Raw genomic sequence first — 16,925 nt, 5'->3', positions numbered from 1 at the left:
CTCCCCCCGCCACCCCCATCCCCCCACTTTATCTGCCCTCTAGCTAGCACGCACTTACTCACCCCCCCCATGCCCCGCTGAGCGCACTCCTCAGCCCAGAGCCCCCGAGTCCCCGCCCGCAGCCAGGCCGCCCAGGCTGCGACCCGCGGGCGGAGGAAGGGGGTGGCCTTTGGTCGCCTGCCCGCCCTCCGGCTCTTATCGCCACTCACACTCCGGGGAAGTTGCCCGGGAGCCGTTGGCGGCCGCCCCCGCGGAACCCGCGAACTTGCAGGAGGAGAGTGCGGTGGGGGGAGGGTGGAGGACCCGCGTCCCCGGCCGGGTGCGGCGTGCTCACCTTTCATGCCAGGGCCCCGCAGCTCCGCCTCGGCTGATACATGCTGGAGCCACCGTCGCCCAGTATTTGTCTAAACTGCTTATCTCACCCGGGGCTGCTCGGCGGCGGCAGCTCGGGCCGCTGGGAGGTGGAGCTTCCGGGGCCCCGGCCAAGAAACACCTGCTGCTGTCGCCGCCGAGGACACACCCAAACGCAACGCCGCCCACTCCCGGGCCACTGGCTCGCTCCCGGCTCCCTGACCTCAGCCAGCGGGAGGTGTCGGGTTTCAGCCGCAAACACACAGGCGCGCGCGCGCGCACCGACGGGCGCCCGGGTCCACCCGCCCAGGCACACGCCCCTCCCCGGCCCGGCCGGCCAGGTGAGCCGAGGACACCAGCGGGGCCGCGGAGGTGCCACCCCCATACTCTCGGGAGCCCCTGGCTGGACTGCTCGGGGGTCCCCGAGACCTTGGTGGCTAAGACCGGCCACTTGACTCTAAAAGTAGTGGGCAGCCACAGCACCCTCGCCACGTGAGCCGAGCCCTGTCTCGCAGCTGCGTCCCGGGAGCCTAGAACAGTGCCTGGCACAGAGCAGGCCCAATAATGGGCGAACGGGTAACTCCGTGTACTGGAGGCCTTTTGGAGAACAACTTTCTGGGCGCCGTGGGGTGGGGGGAGGCGACACAAAATAGACTGTGTACCCAAGCCCCACCCCCCATGCCTGACCTTATTACCCCAACTAGAAAAGGCTGAATACTAAGAACTTGGCCTCAAAATTCCATAAGGCACGCCATCCCCCAGTTTTAAGTAACTTTTGGGAAGGCCACAATGCAGGCCGCTGCGGGGGGTGTTTTTTAAAGAACCCACGGCCCAGGGGCTGGAGAACCCACGGAGGCGCCGCTCCGCCAGGGGGATCATTAAGTAGCTGGGGTTGCGGTCAGAGGCGAGGTCGCCCGCCTCCAGAAACTGGCACGACCCATTGCGCTTCTGGCCCCAGCGCAGCGCCTCCCCATTCCTGGCACCCCCCCCCACCCTACCTCACCCTGGCACTTGACTGGAATGACTCAGGGAGCGTCCTGAAATTCCTGGGCACCCACAGGCGGCGCGGAGAGGGACTGAAGGCCCCAGCCTTCCCACCCCCCCCGGCTCCGCCCACCCCGCCCCACCCCGCCCCCACCCCATCGCGGCAGGCGCGTCCCCAGGAAGCTCCGGGTTAAAGGGGCGGGCCTCGGGGGCAGGGGTCGCCAGGCCTCCCCTGCCGCCTTCTGGCGCCCTGGGCTGTAACCCCCCCCCGCCCCGCCGGTGGCTCCGAGGCCCCGGGGTCGCTCCCTCCTCATCCTCTTCCAACACCCCTCTGATCTAGCGCGTTCCTACTTCTGAGCCCTGGGGCAAACCAGCACCCCCTGGGCGGCCGCCCCAGCGCTGCGCTGCGGGTTTCGACTTTCAGCCCCCTCGTGCCTGCCCCAAACCTGCCCCGGGACATGCCCGCGCCAGGCTTGGCAGGCGCGCACGCTGCCGCCCCGCGGGCCCGCCTCCCCCGCCTTCCTCCCTCCTCCTCCCCGCGCCAGCCCGGATTGCGACGGGAGCGAGCGCTGGGCGCCTGCCACCCCCCATCCATCTGTTCCCAGTGACGCTGGCGGGCCTAGAGCGTTCGGGGCCCGCGCCAGCAGGGAGCAGAACCAGCCTGTGTGCCCTCCGGGGGGCAGGGGCTGGCGGGCGCCCTCAGGCCCGGCGCTCCCCGCTCCACCTCCGACCAAGCGCACGCCGGGGCCCGGGGGTGGGGGCGCACGCGGGCCGGCCCCCCGCCTTGCACAAGGCTCCGGGCAGACCACAAACGAAAAGGGAAACGGACCGGCGAGGCCGGGTTGGGCCGTTACTGGCTCCTACCTGCGGACGCTGGCCGGCCCTGGCACGGCGCGGGGGTGCTGCTTCCCCGCACGACCCGCCAGCTCACCGACGGCGCCCCCCCTTGCGGCCTTGGCCGGACGCTATAATTTACGCACCACACGGTGGCTCGGCCGCGCGGCCCCGGGTAATTTATACCCGCACTGGCCGGCGGATTCACCCGGCCCCAGGCGGCCCCGGCTGGGAGGGGGAGGGGGAGGGGCGCCTCCTCCCCCGCCGGGAGTCACGGGCGGGGGGAGGGGAGGATAGGGAGGTGTTAGGAAGGAATGGACGACGACTGGCCCGGAGCCTTAAAAACAAAATTCACCTCCGGGACTGGCCCAGCCCCTTTCCCATCTGGATTACAGGCTGCGGGGGGAGGGGAATAGCATGCAAATGAGCCTCTCGCACCTGGCCGGGAGCTGCCTCCGGCCTAGTTCTCCAGGTAGACACCTAGGCCCCACCTCCAGGTCTCTCACTGGGACACGGTGCCACCACCTACTCCCTTCTTCCTTGGAGAGGCCCCTGGGCCAGGAGTGAAGGTGGGGTTAGGTTTCTCCACCTGTTTGAGCAGGACCACGACGGCCAACCACAAAAACATGCGGAGCGGCCACTGGGAGGTGCATCGCTCGGCTACTTTTTAGAGCCGGCCAATCCCTCCGGCGTATACATCTAGCTCCCTTGGATTGCGAGATGGGTGGTCTGGCCCCGTTTCACAGATGAGGAAGTTGAGGCCCTGAGTTGCTCAAGATCATGTGCACACAGGTGACATGCAAGCTGCGCCCCCAAAACTGCTCACACCTGGAGTCTCTCCCCTTCCCAACCCAGGAGGCCTAGGGGAGCGAGGCGCTGCCGGACACCCCGGCAACCGCCGGGGGGCAGCAGCGAGCCGCTCTGTGAGTCCTGGCCGGGAAACGCTGGCGGCCACCAGGCGGGCTGGCAAGGGGGAGATGGATGACACTCACTGTCAGTGCGCCCGGCCCCCGGAAATTAGTAATCCGGAGCACGGCCTCCGAGTTTAAGGGTGGGAATTGCTCTCCTGCAGCCGAGGCGCTCCTCGCTAACGAGGTTTGTCGCTTGACTCCTAATTTCCCAGCACTGGGGCTAAGGCTGGCCTCCCTCCATTTCCCTCCAGGCCTGCTCCTCCTCCTCTCTCTTCCTAAACAGCGCCCTACCCACAGCCCCGCGCCCCCAGATAGTGCGAACCCTTCCTGGGCACAGCTCTCCTTCCCTGGACCTCCTCCCCACCCTCCACTCCCATTTGCCTGGAAGTAGCTAGGTAAGTGCCAGGGCCAGGCCTACGGGGGCACCTCCCAGAGCAGGACACCTGCCCTGGGGATGCTGCATGCAGTGCTCCTTACCACGGACTGTCCTTTGTGCCAAGGCAACAGGATGCTGGTGGCTGGTGCGCGTTTGCTCACACCCTGAGGCCCCTGCCAAGCTAAACTGTGCCTCCAAGAGCGGAAGGCAGGCTCCCAGCCCCTCACCTGGCTCAGGTACCTGCTTCAGTGACACCTAGGTGCAAACTCTAGCCCTACCTCCACAAGCCCTGGAACCTATCAGACCTGCACCACAAAAGAGATTTAAATTTTAAAAGCTTTCCTAAGGGCATGGTAGCTCACGCCTGTAATCCCAGCACTTTGGGGGGCCAAGATAGCCATATTGCTTGAGATCAGGAGTTCGAGACCAGCCTGGACAACATGGCAAAACCCTGTCTCTATTAAAAACAAAAAAAATTAGCCCTGCGTGGTGGCGTGCGCCTGTAGTCCCATCTACTTGGGAAACTGAGGTAGGAGGATCACTTGAGCCCAGGAGGCAGAGGCTGCAGTGAGCCGAGCTTGTGCCACTGCACTCTAGCCTGGGCGACGGAGTGACACCCTGTTTCAAAGGAGAAAAAAAAAAAGCTTTCCATCTCAGATGAACATGAGACACCTTAAACCTACTCCCTGAGCTAGGAACTAAGAGGGGTGTCTGGAAGCGTGAGGACTAGGAGGATCCACCAGAAAGAAAGGGACGCCTTGAACCACAGAGGGTGGGTGGTTTTTCACTCAACAAACACACTAAACCCTGGGCTGTGTTTCACACTTGGTTTTCCAGAAACAAAACTGAAAATTCCAGTAAGCCTTCAGCAGGCACCTCAGAGAGGCCAACGTTAGCTGGGTGTGATGGCACAAGCCTGTGGTCCCAGCTACTCGGGAGACTGAGGCAGGAGGATCATTTGGGCCCAGGAGTCTGAGGCTGAGGTATGATTGTGCCAGTGAACTCCAGCCTGAGCCACAGAGCAAGACCCTGTCTTTTTTTTTAAAGGGGGGGGGGGCGGCAAGGGACAGACAGCAGAGGGCAGACGCTGACAGAGGGGACACTTCAAGGCAGCAAGGAAATTTGGAAGGCAAGGGGGCGGGATGACAGCACAGACCACCACCACCACCACCACTGCCTGGGCATCAACCTGGACCAGGTCAGGTGCTCAGGGGTGTGGGCACCACCCGTGAGTGTCCCAACCCCACTAAGTCTTAGCACAGGGCCCAGCCCTGGCAGAGGATAGATCCTGGACACGTTCTTTCTGGTTCTTGCTTCTTCTAGGGCTCAGCAGGACAGCACAGAGCCTAACCCAAGGTCCTTCTCCATCCTGGCCAGTTGCTCCTAGCACATAGGAACTGCACGTCACCTTCATTATGTTGCCTGGGCACCTTGTTCAGCGCCTGGATCCGCAAATAAGTATCAGGGACCTGGATGTCCGTGGGCCAGGAGGTAAAGATCACCTCTGCCATTCACCAAGCATCTAACAAGAGCCAGCGCTGCTCAGCGCATGTCACTGGAAGCCCTCCCGGCCCTGCAAGGCAGGCAGTGACCTCCATTACACAGCCCGAGTGGGGAGACCTGAGAAGGTTAATTGGCCTGCCTCGGGCACACACATTCCAGCACGAGTCTCATCCAGACGTGGCTCTTACACCTGGCATCATTTCTCAGTAACCACCTGCCATGGTCACTCTGATTATTAAGAAAGATACACCTGCAGGGGTACGACAGGTCTCAAGCGCTTTCAGGTCTATGCTCTTACCTCTGGGCAGCTGTCCAGTGCCTGAAAACCATTTTGGTTGGGGGCCGGGGGAGGGGGCCGTTAGCTGGCTAGAGCTGAGCACCCTGGGATTCACCCAGCTCCCCTGCATGCACAGCCCACCCTCCCCAAGACTACCAGCCCTGGTGCAGAGGCAAGGGGCGGGGGGCTAAGTCCACAGAGTGCACTAAATCCAGGGGGCACGAAGGGCTGAGGGGTAAAAGGCTGCCCAACTACCCCATCTGCCCTCAGCGCCCCCAGCCCTGCCCTATGCATCGGTGAAGGTGCACGCACCCACCACTTAGATTCCACCCTCCTCTTTCTGTTTCCTGCCCCGCTATCACTGGCCCAGAAATCCTCCCCGTTCTTCAAAGCCGGGCTTACATCTTATCTCTCGCAAGAAGCCTTTTCCCATCCCTGCCTCTGGAATTCATCTCTCCAGGTTGTGTCCCACTCTTAGATAGCGATCACACAGTGCAGTGGGTCTTAAATCATAGGGGGAAGTCATACAGATCCCCAGGTCCCTCCCCTTACTGAGCCAAGGTCTCCAAGCAGGGCCTGAGAAGAAGCATCCTCCACCAGCCGCCCTGCAGGCCGGGCCACGTTTGCTGGAGTCCCAGACTCGCTGCTCCAGAGTGGCAGTGGGGGCCTCAAGGGAAGAGGGCCCCCTGTCTCCTAGCAGGGACACAGTCCCCAGCCCCTGGGCAGGATTTAAGATTTAACCCAGATCTGCTGATTGGATAAAGGCTGGAGGGAGAGAGGGGAAAGCAGCGCCCACCTCTCCCTGCCTGCCCCTCTTGGGGAGGAAACAGATTCACCAGGGATGCTGAGGGAGCCCCACCCCTGCAGCTCAGGTGGCCCTCAGTAGCCCAGGTCACCTCCAGGGGAACAGGAAAGGGTTAAGGCCCGGCTAACTCCCTTTGAGGAGTTTTCCTCTTAACCCCGGGCTGCCCCACACTTCCTGCCCTCTCAGCGCCTGGTTCCAATCCGCACCCCGCACACAGCTGCACTCCTTTACAATCAGTTAACAGCTGTTTTGCATAGATTTTCAATTCTAATTGCCTCGCTTTGTGAGCGCCGCCGAGCCCTGGTGAATGGGGACGCCGCCACCGCGGCTGGAAAGCGGGCGGGAGAGGGAGTAAAAGGAAGCCGTGTGCGTCGGGGCTGCTGGCTTTTATTTTTCTAAATCAGAAAAGAATACCCCTGCTACCAACCGCCCCCCAGCTCCTGCCTCTCCTACTGGAGCGGGGAAACCTGAAATGGGTGACCCCACCTCTGGAGAGGCACCCACCCTATGACCTGGGCTCCCGGACGCCAACCCAGATACAGGTCCCGGAGGGCAGCTTCCAGCTCCAGAGCTGGCCCAGGAGCCATGGCTCTCCTCCCTCCTGCAGCTCCCCTCCCCCTCCCCCTGCTGCCCTCCTCCCCCTCCCCACCCCAGGCTCTCCAGTATCCAGATATGGGAAGCTAATTGGACAATAAAGTTGAACAGCAAGGAAACGCACTCTCTGGAGACAGCTGGCATCTATAAAAGAGAAATATTTGCATTTAAAACCTTTAAACTTTATATGGCGGGGCCAGGCCGACGCAGGGGAAGGGGGCTGGGGGAGCAGCGCTGAGACCCTTGATGGGGGGCAGAGAATCCTGGGAGTTTTGGATGCTTCTGCCACCAATGAGCACCCCCCACACGCAAGTTGGCCCCTGCTAGCCAGACGGCCCTGGCCAAGTGTAAGTGTCCCAGGTGTCTGAAATCCTGGGAAGAGCTTGCGTCCACTTGGGCTGCCACAGGCAAGCCACAGGGATCCCAGGGCATCCAGGCTGGGTCCCGCACCCTAGTGGTGGGCCTGGCTCAACTGCTGTCCACAACCTGTCCCTCTCCCGGGTCACCCAGAAGCTCCAGGACCCAGTGACGGGCAGACTCAGTGGCAAAGTAGCCCCTTCCTGGCAAGGAGACGTTCTGCCAGGAGCCGCCTCTGGTGGCCTGAAGCCCTCTGCCCCGTCCCCTGCACACCCAGACAGTGCAGCTGTGTGAGGGCACCTGACCAGGTCCGCGTTCAGGGCCCTGCGGGCGGGCATCACTACACTGCATGGATGAGGTTGTGGAGCTCGGAGAAGTCCGCCCTGCCTTCCCAGTGCTCCTGCTGTCTGGGGTGGGGATGCCAGGTTTTCATTTCCTCGCATGCCTAGTTCCCATTTTTCATATTTGAGAGAAACCTGGCCAAATTTTCCTACTGTCAACATTGGTGATGTAAAGCCGGGAGAGCATGTGTTCCGGAGTGGTCTGATTTTAGCAGGCTTTTATAAAATCGCAGCGCGCTGAGGACCCCGTCTACCTGGCAGGCCTGCTGGAGTGGGCTGTGCCACAGCAGACTTCAAGGGCAGGAGCCGAAACTCCTGTGGTGTAGGTGAGGAGGAGGACAGGGGCTGGTGGCCAAGCCCGATGGGCACATGGGTAGCTTTCAACGATGTCACCTGAACAGAAACCACAGCAGAAACAGGTCCAGTTCACTGGCAGCAGTCAGAGGGGAGCAGGGTCTCCTCCTTGCAACTTTTCTTCCCATCAGGAAACTACCTACAGTCCAAGCAAGGCAGTCTCAGCTCCTGGGCCACCAATGAGCCCAGCCCGCTGTTTGAGGCTTCTGATCACCTACAATGCGGTCTTCAGTTTGTCTGGCTCCCTACGGGCAGCACCCTCTCTACCACTTACCTCTAAAAACACCCTGGGGCCAGACGTGTTAACCCCATTCAGTGACCACCCAGACAGCAAACGTTAAAATGTGGCTTTGGAGAGCACAGCCGGTGCCCCCCCCCCAGGGGTGCAGGGGGAGGATGGACGTGGGAGTCAAGCTGCAGGACTGGGCAAATCTCCACCCACTGCGCACCCGTTTCCTTAGCTGCTGCCCTGCAAGGAATGTGTCCCCTGCCCCCACTTTGGTGAGGACCAGACAAGACAATAGAGAGAGCCATAGCCAGTGCCTGGGACACGGCTGGAGCTCAGAAGCATTCCCTTACATTTGCTGTGCGGAGGAAGTGGAAGGGCGGCAGCACATACAAATAAAGTTTTACGAGGAAGCACTTCTCGGCGCCAGACCAGACGGGCAGGGAGGTCGGTCACTTAGACCACTTCTGCCCTGGGACATAGGGCCTAGAATGAGAGCAGCGGAACTCTTTTCTCCTCTGACATTAGGAGAGGCCTTGGAATGTCACACACACTCCAAGAATCACACCAGCAACTTGCGTGAGCCCAGTCCCTGCCGGCCCCTGGCTGCTCACTAGGCAAGGGGAGCAGGACAGCGGGTGGGGCCCGGCCGGCCACCCAAGTCCCTGGCTTCTGTAAGTGTGAAGATACTGATAGCAGGCCGGGTGCGGTGGCTCACATCTGTAATCCCAGCACTTTGGGAGGCCGAGGCGGGCGGATCACGAGGTCAGGAGATCGAGACCATCCTGGCTGACACGGTGAAACCCCGTCTCTACTAAAAATACAAAAAACTAGCCGGGTGCGGTGGAGGGTGCCTGTAGTCCCAGCTACTCGGGAGGCTGAGGCACGAGAATGGCGTGAACCCGGGAGGCAGAGCTTGTAGTGAGCGGAGATCATGCCACTGCACTCCAGCCTGGGTGACAGAGCGAGACTCCATCTCAAAAAAAAAAAAAATTACACACACACAGACACACACACACACACACAAAAGAAACATACTGACAGCACCCTGTCTGGCCTTCCCTCTCAGAGAATATATATATATATATATATATATTTGTTTTTTTTTTTTTTTTTTTTTGACAGAATCTCACTCTGCTGCCCAGGCTGGAGCGCGGTAGTGCGATCATAGCTCACTGCAGCCTCGACCTCCTGGTCTCAAGGATCCTCCGTTTCAGAAAGTGCATCTTTAAAAATTATCAAATCAGCCCATATGACCACCAACGGGGGAAAAGATAAACAAAATGTGGTCTCTGTGTACACTGGAATATTATTCAGCCACAGAAAGGAATGGGTCCTGATACACAATGAGGCACGAAACATACCTTCACGTCCACGTATAACCTTGTACGGATGTTCCTATCAGCATTGCTCATCATAACCAAAAAGTGAAAACCTACATGTGCATCAGATGATGGATAGATGAAGAAAACATGGTTTATCCATACAGTGAGTGGACTATTACTTAGCCATAAAAAGGACTGAGGTGCTAATCCACGCTACAACACAGATGAACCTTGAAGACACGATGCTGAATGGAAGAAGCCAGACACACAAGGAGGATTCTATTTGTATGAAATGCCCGGAACAGGCAAATCCAGTGACAAAAAGCAGATGAGTGGTTGTTCAGGGCTAGGGGAGGGGAGAGGGGAGTGGCTGCTGATGGACGTGAGTTTCCTTTTGGAGTGGTCCTTTTGGTCCCTCTCTCTTGCCCCTGCCTTTGCCACGTGATGTACTGGCTCCCCCTTTGCCTTCCCCCATGATTGTAAGTTTCCAGGGGCGTCCCCAGAAGCTGAGCAGATGTGAGCACCATGCTTCCTGCAGGGCCTGCAGAACCATGAACCAATTATACCGCTTTTCTTTACAATTAAAAAGAAAAAAGAAAATGATTTGGACCAGGACAGAGACGAGGGCTGCATATTATGAATGTACTAAATGCCACTGAACTGTACCCTTTAAAATGGCTAATTGTATGTTACATGAATTTCACCTCAATTAAAAACAATCCAATCTGGGCTAGGCCCAGTGGCTCACACCTGTAATCTCAGCATTTTGGGAGGCCAAGGTGGGAGGATCGCTTGAGCCCTGGAGTTCCAGACCAGCCCAGGCAATATAGTGAGACTCCATCTCTACAAAAAAAATAAAAAATAAAAAAATTAACCAGGCATGGGGGAAGATGTCTGTGGTCCCAATTACTCAGGAGGCTGAGGTGGGAGGATTGGCTTGAGCCTGGGAGGTTGAGCCTGCAGTGAGCCATGATCGCACCACTGCACCACAGCGTGGGTGACAGAGTGAGACCCTGTCTCAAAACAAAACAAAAAAATCCAATCTGAAGGCCTCTGCCTGTCCCTGGGAGAGGCCAGATGCAGGGCAGGGCCTGCAGTTTCCAGAGAAGACTCAAGCAGACGCGGCCTTAAGAGAAGCATCCCCTGGAAACTCCCTTTCGGGCTGTGCGGATGACCCTTGGGCACTGGGGGCTGAGCAGTCACGAGCGAAGCCAGTCATGACCCAGCACATTTTGCTTCCAGGGAACTTTCCCCACTCGGCGTCTCTCCCCCTTCCATGGACACCGTACCCTCTCTCTGGACCCAAGCTCTGAGATGGACGGGTTCACAATGTCCCCTCCCCCAGCTGAGCTCCCTCAAAGCTGCAGGCCTGTTTTTGTCCTCACCGACAATTCTCCCATGCAGGGGAAGGGCAGGCCTTACCGCCTGGTGAGCTCCGAGCAGCTGGAGGTCGTGACACTGAAATGAACACACCTGTCTCCAAGCAGGGCTGCAAGGCAGCTCCTGCCACCTGACCACTCGGCTGGAAAGCGGCCAGCTGTGACCCTGGCAGGCCTGGAGGGGATGGGATGGCAGCCCAGGCAGGGGCACAGGGAAGCAAGGCCTGCAGAGGTCACCAGCTGGCCACGGAGCCCCCGCACCGGTCCCAGACCCCTGACCTGAGGCCAGTGTGTGGGCCCCTGTGGGGGAGGGCAAGGGCAGCCCCTGTAACCAGGCACATCTCTGGCAGCAGTGACTACACTTCCACCTTCTGAGCCTGGACACCAGTGGACCAGAAATCTGGGTGATTCACTCAAAAGCCCGGGAGGAACTGTCCTTCATAAAGATTAACCGGCTCTCTTCAGGCAGGGTGAGGGGCTTTCCTCTGGATTCCTGGTCCATCCACTGGCTCAGAGGACAGCCACACCCCAGGCCCCCACCAAGGCCACCACCCAGAGATGGGCTACATGCCCAGAGAGCACCCAGGAAGGCGGGTTCTGGAGCAGCGGGTCACCCTAGGCCCAGGACAGATGTGGGTCAGGCAGGGATCCGGCAAGGTCAGGGGAGCTTGCTCACACCAGGAGCGGTTCTAGAACCCCAAGGTGACCAGGGCCCAAGGATCTCCATTAGCCCTCAAGAAGCCTCCCAGGGATCCTTAGAAACTTTTATTTCTGGGTCCCTGTTCCCTGATTTTCTACCACACGTTAAAAGCCTTCGAAGTTCTTTTCCGTATCAAGTAGCATTGGCTGGGGACACGCAGGCCTGTGAATCAGTCCACACACTGCTCCCGCCCAGCCTCCTCCCTGCCTGGCCCCTGCCTCGGCCTCCAGGCAAGCCCCCTGGGCGCTGTGTGCTGCTAACCCGGCCCTGGCAGCAGCCATGGTTGCTCAGAATCAGCGTTCGTTGAGTGCCTACTGTGCCCGGCCTTCTGCCTTCATCCTTGCTGCAAACCTATGAGAGGCCAACTTCCCTGGACGGTGGGGCTGAGATCTGAACCACGGAGGAGCTTCTTCTAGACCTGCACTCTCTCTTCCCCCAGGCCCGTCTTATCCCTCTCCCTCCCCGCTGCCTCCCAGTGCTCCTGACAAATGTCTTGATTAATAACCTACTGCCTGTCATTAAAATCACAACTGTCACTCGGACAATCAAGTCCCAGTTGCCTTTATCACTCGCACTCTCGACAAGCGATGCACGCAGACAGAGGAGACCCTGGTGTCCAGGGCAGCCCCGCCCTCGCCCACCGCAGGATAGACGGGCCCTGGGCACGTGGGGTCGAGGCCTGCGCCTCAGCTCCCTAGCTCAGGACGGCTGCAAGGAAGCCTCTGCTCCGGCTCTTGTTGTGTTTATGTCTTTATAATTTGGTCTCACAAATTAAAATAATCAAAAAGGAAAGTTTAGATGGACAAAGTTGTTTTCATCGCGGGAAGCTCCTGGTGTGGAAATTTTTAGCCAGCTGCCTGTGACCCTTCTGGGTGTCTGCGGGCCCCGCGCTGAAGGTGAGCGTGGAGGCAGTGGGTCCCCAGGTCATCCCCCGCCTTGATTTCTACCTGATTGCCTCGGCTCTGCCTCTTCCCAGGGAGCCTCTTCCCGCCTGGCCTTCCTCTGGCCTGTGTCTTCGAGCTCCCATCCTGAAAGGCCTCCTCCCCACCAGCCTGGCCCCTGCAATCCCTCCCGGTGCCGGTAAAGTTGCTCCCACGTTCCCTGACTGCCGTGGGCCTGGCAGACACCCATGGCTGCTCCCCTCCCACCCCTCAGACGGCACCTCTCCCTCAGCCTGCCTCTGGGGCTCCCACGAGCCTATTTCCCCTCCGAGACTCCCTCCTGGCCCTCACGACTGCACGAGGGGCGTCTGGAAGCGTCTCACAGTCTCTCTAGACTCGCCCAGCCCCACCACCCTTCCTTGGGCCTGCTGTATCCTCCCCCAGCACAGCCCCATCTCCTTTATTCAAACCCTGACCTCTTCCTTCAAGCCCTGGCTTAAAATTCTGCCTCCTCCAGGGAGTCCTCCTGGATGGCAGCTCTAACCCCCACTGGTGGAAGCCAACCTTCCCTCCTCCCACCCAGGGGTTGCTTTGGCATTCTCGCTTTCTTCCAGGCGCTCACTGAGCTGAGCAGTTGGAGAGGAGACTGAGCTAAATGAAATCAAGAAGCCCCTAGGAGGACACAAACCCTCATCAGCGCCAAACAGCCCTCCTGTCCCCAAAATAAACCCAGCCAAAAAAGGATGCGGGAATCTCCTGCAGGATCCGCACCACGCTGCCTTGTCCTGGATTGCTAAGTGCCTTTCCCCAGTTGACAAGGATGGGTTTATTTCATCAGCCCTCAGAGTCCCTACATCTGCGATGCTACGCCAGCCCCTACCCTCTTCGTAGCTGGAGTGTTTTGCAGAGCCACCAGGAAAACAAATGCTGGGTTTTTGGTGTGTGTCTGTGTGTGTGTGTGTTTTTAACAAGGCTCCCAAATGATCTTAAGCACACAGACACACACACCACAGCCTTCTTAGCCACAGCCAGCCACTACCTCTCAACACCAGCCTCTTACCCGGAGTTCAGACACTCTCCTCTCCCTTGAAAGACAGTGGTCCTCAAGAGAGCCCTCAGCCTGGCCTTCCCCATCAGGCCTGGGTGACATATTCCCAGCCCCTCCCCTTGGCCCACATGGAGGCATCAAGGAGGCCCAGTCCCCTCCTCCCAGCTCCGCCCCCTGCACAGACCCGCCTGCCTGGCCATTTGAGCACAGGGTGATCACAGCCTGGCTCAGGAGTTCTATTCCTGGCTCAGCCAGCAAATTGCTTTGCGACCTTGGGAAAGTCCCCACACCGCTCAAACCCAATCTGTGAGTGTTCCCGTTAATAACCCAAGGTGGCACCTTAAAAGCAGGCTCAGCTCAAAGAAGCCACGTGGATGGAGCGGCCTGGAAGAAGAAGGACCCCGTGTCTCCCTGGCTGCAGTGCGTAGAGAGTACCCGCAGCCGCCCTCGGAGGCCACAGAGACCCAGAGGGGTAGCCAGGCATGGCTTCAAGGGGCTCACACAGGAGGGACCTTGCCAGGTCCCCATCACAGGGGGGACAGCTGCCGCTCTCCCGTTTTAGAGAGGAAGAGTCTCAGAGCCTTGCCCATGACTGGGGTGACAGCCTCATCTGTCTTCCAGGTGGCAAGTCTCTATTGCCCAGGCTGGCAGTGGTACGATCATAGCTCGCTGCAGCCTCTAACTCCTGGGCTCAAGCAATCCTCCTGCCTCAGCTTCTCAAGTAGCTGGGGCGACACGCACACCACCGTGTCTAGCCACGTTCAGGGATCTTAAGAGGGAGAGAAGCAGCAAGAGAAAGGAAGAGAGGGTAGGGCCTGTGCTAAATGTCTCTTCCATCTCCTCCAACTGCCTCCGCCCATTTCTGGCAATTCTTCAGGTCCAGAGAAGGCCACAGAGGTGAGATGCAAGAGGCTTGTGATCACAGGTGGCCGGGGCAGCACGCCGCCAGGAAGCCAGATCCCAAGACGCACCCCACTGCCACTTCTGTTGACTCACGATCCCCAAACTTCACTTTGCAGAAGAACCAGCTGGTCCCGTGTGACTACCCCCACCTCCCTCACCCACATTCCAGATTGGGGGCAGGTCCAGGGTGGAGCCCAGGAATCAGTATTGTCCACAGGTAGCCCCTGTCCCGGCTCTAAGGGGGTGCTCTGAGGCTCAGCCCTGGAGAACCACCCCATGACACCAGCTCACCTCGTCATCTGACCTGTGGCGTGATCCTCTTTTAAAAATTAATTGTAATTTATTTCTTCTCCACGCCTCTCTCTCCAAAAGAATCTGAAGCAGCATCACCAACCTCTGATATCAAGACATGTTTATTATTTTTATAGCTTCTCCAGGAAGCGCCGGGTAACTCGAAGGGGAATTATATTCAGAGAGAATTGGGTCCCCAGTGTAAGTCAACTTTATTCATTTAACAACTTCTATCGGCGCACGAAGATGTGAGCGGGCCTTACCCGAAGACGTCTCCTGCGGTTACTGGAAGATGTAATTCACAACATCCAAGAAAAATAATTGAGGGGGAGTAGGAGAGAGGAGGGTATGGAGCAGGGCCTGTGGCTTGGCAGTTTCTTGTGCCAACCATGCCAACCACTGCCCCGATGCTCCAATCACCACCTGTGGGCTTTGTCATTGATCACAGACCACAGGTCCCTGCTTCAGCAAACAAGGAGCCATGTCCTCATCCAGAGGCTGCAGAACGGACGAGGGGGCCAGCACCACAAAGCCCATCTGGACAGAACTTTTGGAAGAGGTGACAGCCAAAGTCCAAGCAGCCAAGCCAGCCCTCCCAGTACTCAATGGCTGGGGGATGCAGCCCTTGCCCCATGCCTACTTGGGAGGCCCACGTGGCCTGGAGCCCCTCTTGGCCTGCCTGCCCGGAAGGCGTCTTCCCTTGCCTTTGCTGCAATGCTCCTCGGTGGCTGAGGAAGCCAGGCATCCAGGCGCTAGGGATTAGAAGTTCCTGCTCGGCTATTTGGAGGGCCGGTGCTTTCTTAAGCACATTCGTTGTAAAGTACGCTGGCAATCTCTGAAAGATCAAAGTTGGTTTCTAATATGCATTGTTTGGAGGCCAGATACCAAGCATGGAGGGCCAGACGCGCGGCTCTGGGACGGGGCTGGGCATTCTCCTGAAAGCTGATGCCCACAGACAGGGTTCACCGAGGCACAGGGACAGGCTCTCGTGGGCAGCCCACCCGAACTGCCCTGTGCGGCTGCATGCCGGCAAACCCGGGCACAGCACATGGGGACCCAGAGGGCAGGAGCCAGCTGCAAAGAACCTTCTGGGCCCTCTTGTCCAGCTTCTCCTCTGCTGAGAGATGAGAAAGTGAAAAGGAAAAAAAAAAAAGAAAAAAACCTCAGGCCCGGGAGAGAAAGACAGAGAGAGAGAAAAACGCCGTTGCCCGCACACTGATTTTTGCAGGTAGGATATACCTTCTCCCTGAAACAGTCCAGGGTCAGGTTCCAGGGAACCGCATCGTCAGTGCACCAGTCATTTTGGTATTTTATGTTCCATTTTCCACTCTCCTCTCTGCCATTCCGCAAGAAGCAAGGCACCCTTCTGAATACCCTGAGGGCCGATCTCTACTGGTCAGAAAGGTTAAGAACCTGAACCCAAGTCACACAGCAGCAGAGAAGACCAAAATTCAAATCAGATTCCCAGCTCATTCTCCTACAGAGCGAATGCAGAAAGATCTAACCTGAGACCTGAGACCAGTAATGGCTGAGGCTGGCCCATCTTTTAGTTATTGAAGAATCCAGCCAGCCGCAGTGACTCATGCCTGTAATCCCAGCACTTTGGGAGGCCAAGGCAGGCAGAACACTTGAGCCCAGGAGTTTGAGACCAGTCTAGGCAACAGGGCGAAACCCCGTCTCTATAAAAAAATACAAAAATCTGCCAGGTGTGGCGGTGCATGCCTGTAGTCCCAGCTACTGGGGAGGCTGAGGTGGGAGGACTGCTTGAGGCCAGGAGGTTGAGGCTGCAGTGAAGTATGATCTCACTACTGCACTCCAGCCTGGGGAACAGAATGAGATCCTGTCCCCCAAAACAAATTAATTAAATTTAATTTAAAAAGATAATCTGTGTGAGTAAACTTGTAGAATACTGCTCTCTGATAGAACTTTCTTCTTTTTCTTTTTTGAGAGAGTCTCGCTCTGTTGCCCAGGCTGGAGTGCAGTGGGACGATCTCAGCTCACTGCAACCTGTCTCCTGGGTTCAAAGCAATTCTCCTGGCTGGGCACAGTGGCTCATGCCATTAATCCCAGCACTTTGGGAGGCCAAGGCAGGCAGATCACCTGAGGTCAGGAGTTCGAGACCAGCCTGGCCAACATGGCGAAATCCCTTCTCTACTGCAAATGCAAAAATTAGCCAGGCATGGTGGTGGGCGCCTGGAATCCCAGCTACTTGGGAGGCTGAGGCAGGGAGAATTGCTTGAACCCAGGAGGTGGAGGTTGCAGTGAGCCAAGGTCATGCCACTGTACTCCAGCCTGGGTGACAGAGTGAGACTTCATCTCAAAAAACAAAACAAAAAAAAACAAAACTACAAAGCCATTCTTCTGCCTCAGCCTCCCAAGTAGCTGGGATTACAGGTGTGTGCCACCACGCCCAGATAATTTTTGTATTTTTAGTAGAGACAGGGTTTTGCCACACTGGCCAGGCTGGTCTCGAAGTCCTGGCTTC

General features: G+C 58.2%; 1 protein-coding gene across 7 annotated transcripts in view; it reads right to left on the bottom strand.

Annotated features, from left to right (window-relative positions):
• GSE1 (Gse1 coiled-coil protein) overlaps positions 1–16,925 on the bottom strand; it is a 500,133-nt gene that overhangs the window by 60,544 nt on the left and 422,664 nt on the right. The window contains exon 1 of one of the 7 annotated variants that reach the window (XM_030819597.1): positions 335–414. The exons of the other annotated variants lie outside the window; for them this stretch is intronic. Within the exon in view, the coding sequence (XP_030675457.1) occupies positions 335–341 (7 nt within the window). The 5' untranslated portion in view covers positions 342–414. Of the gene's footprint in view, positions 1–334; positions 415–16,925 lie in introns of those variants that run through there. 7 annotated transcript variants of the gene reach the window in all.

The sequence above is a fragment of the Nomascus leucogenys genome, chromosome 2, assembly GCF_006542625.1.
Source record: "Nomascus leucogenys isolate Asia chromosome 2, Asia_NLE_v1, whole genome shotgun sequence".
Lineage (NCBI taxonomy): Eukaryota > Metazoa > Chordata > Mammalia > Primates > Hylobatidae > Nomascus > Nomascus leucogenys.
Note: the sequence above shows the minus strand (reverse complement) of the source record. Positions and strands in the feature narration are given on the sequence as shown.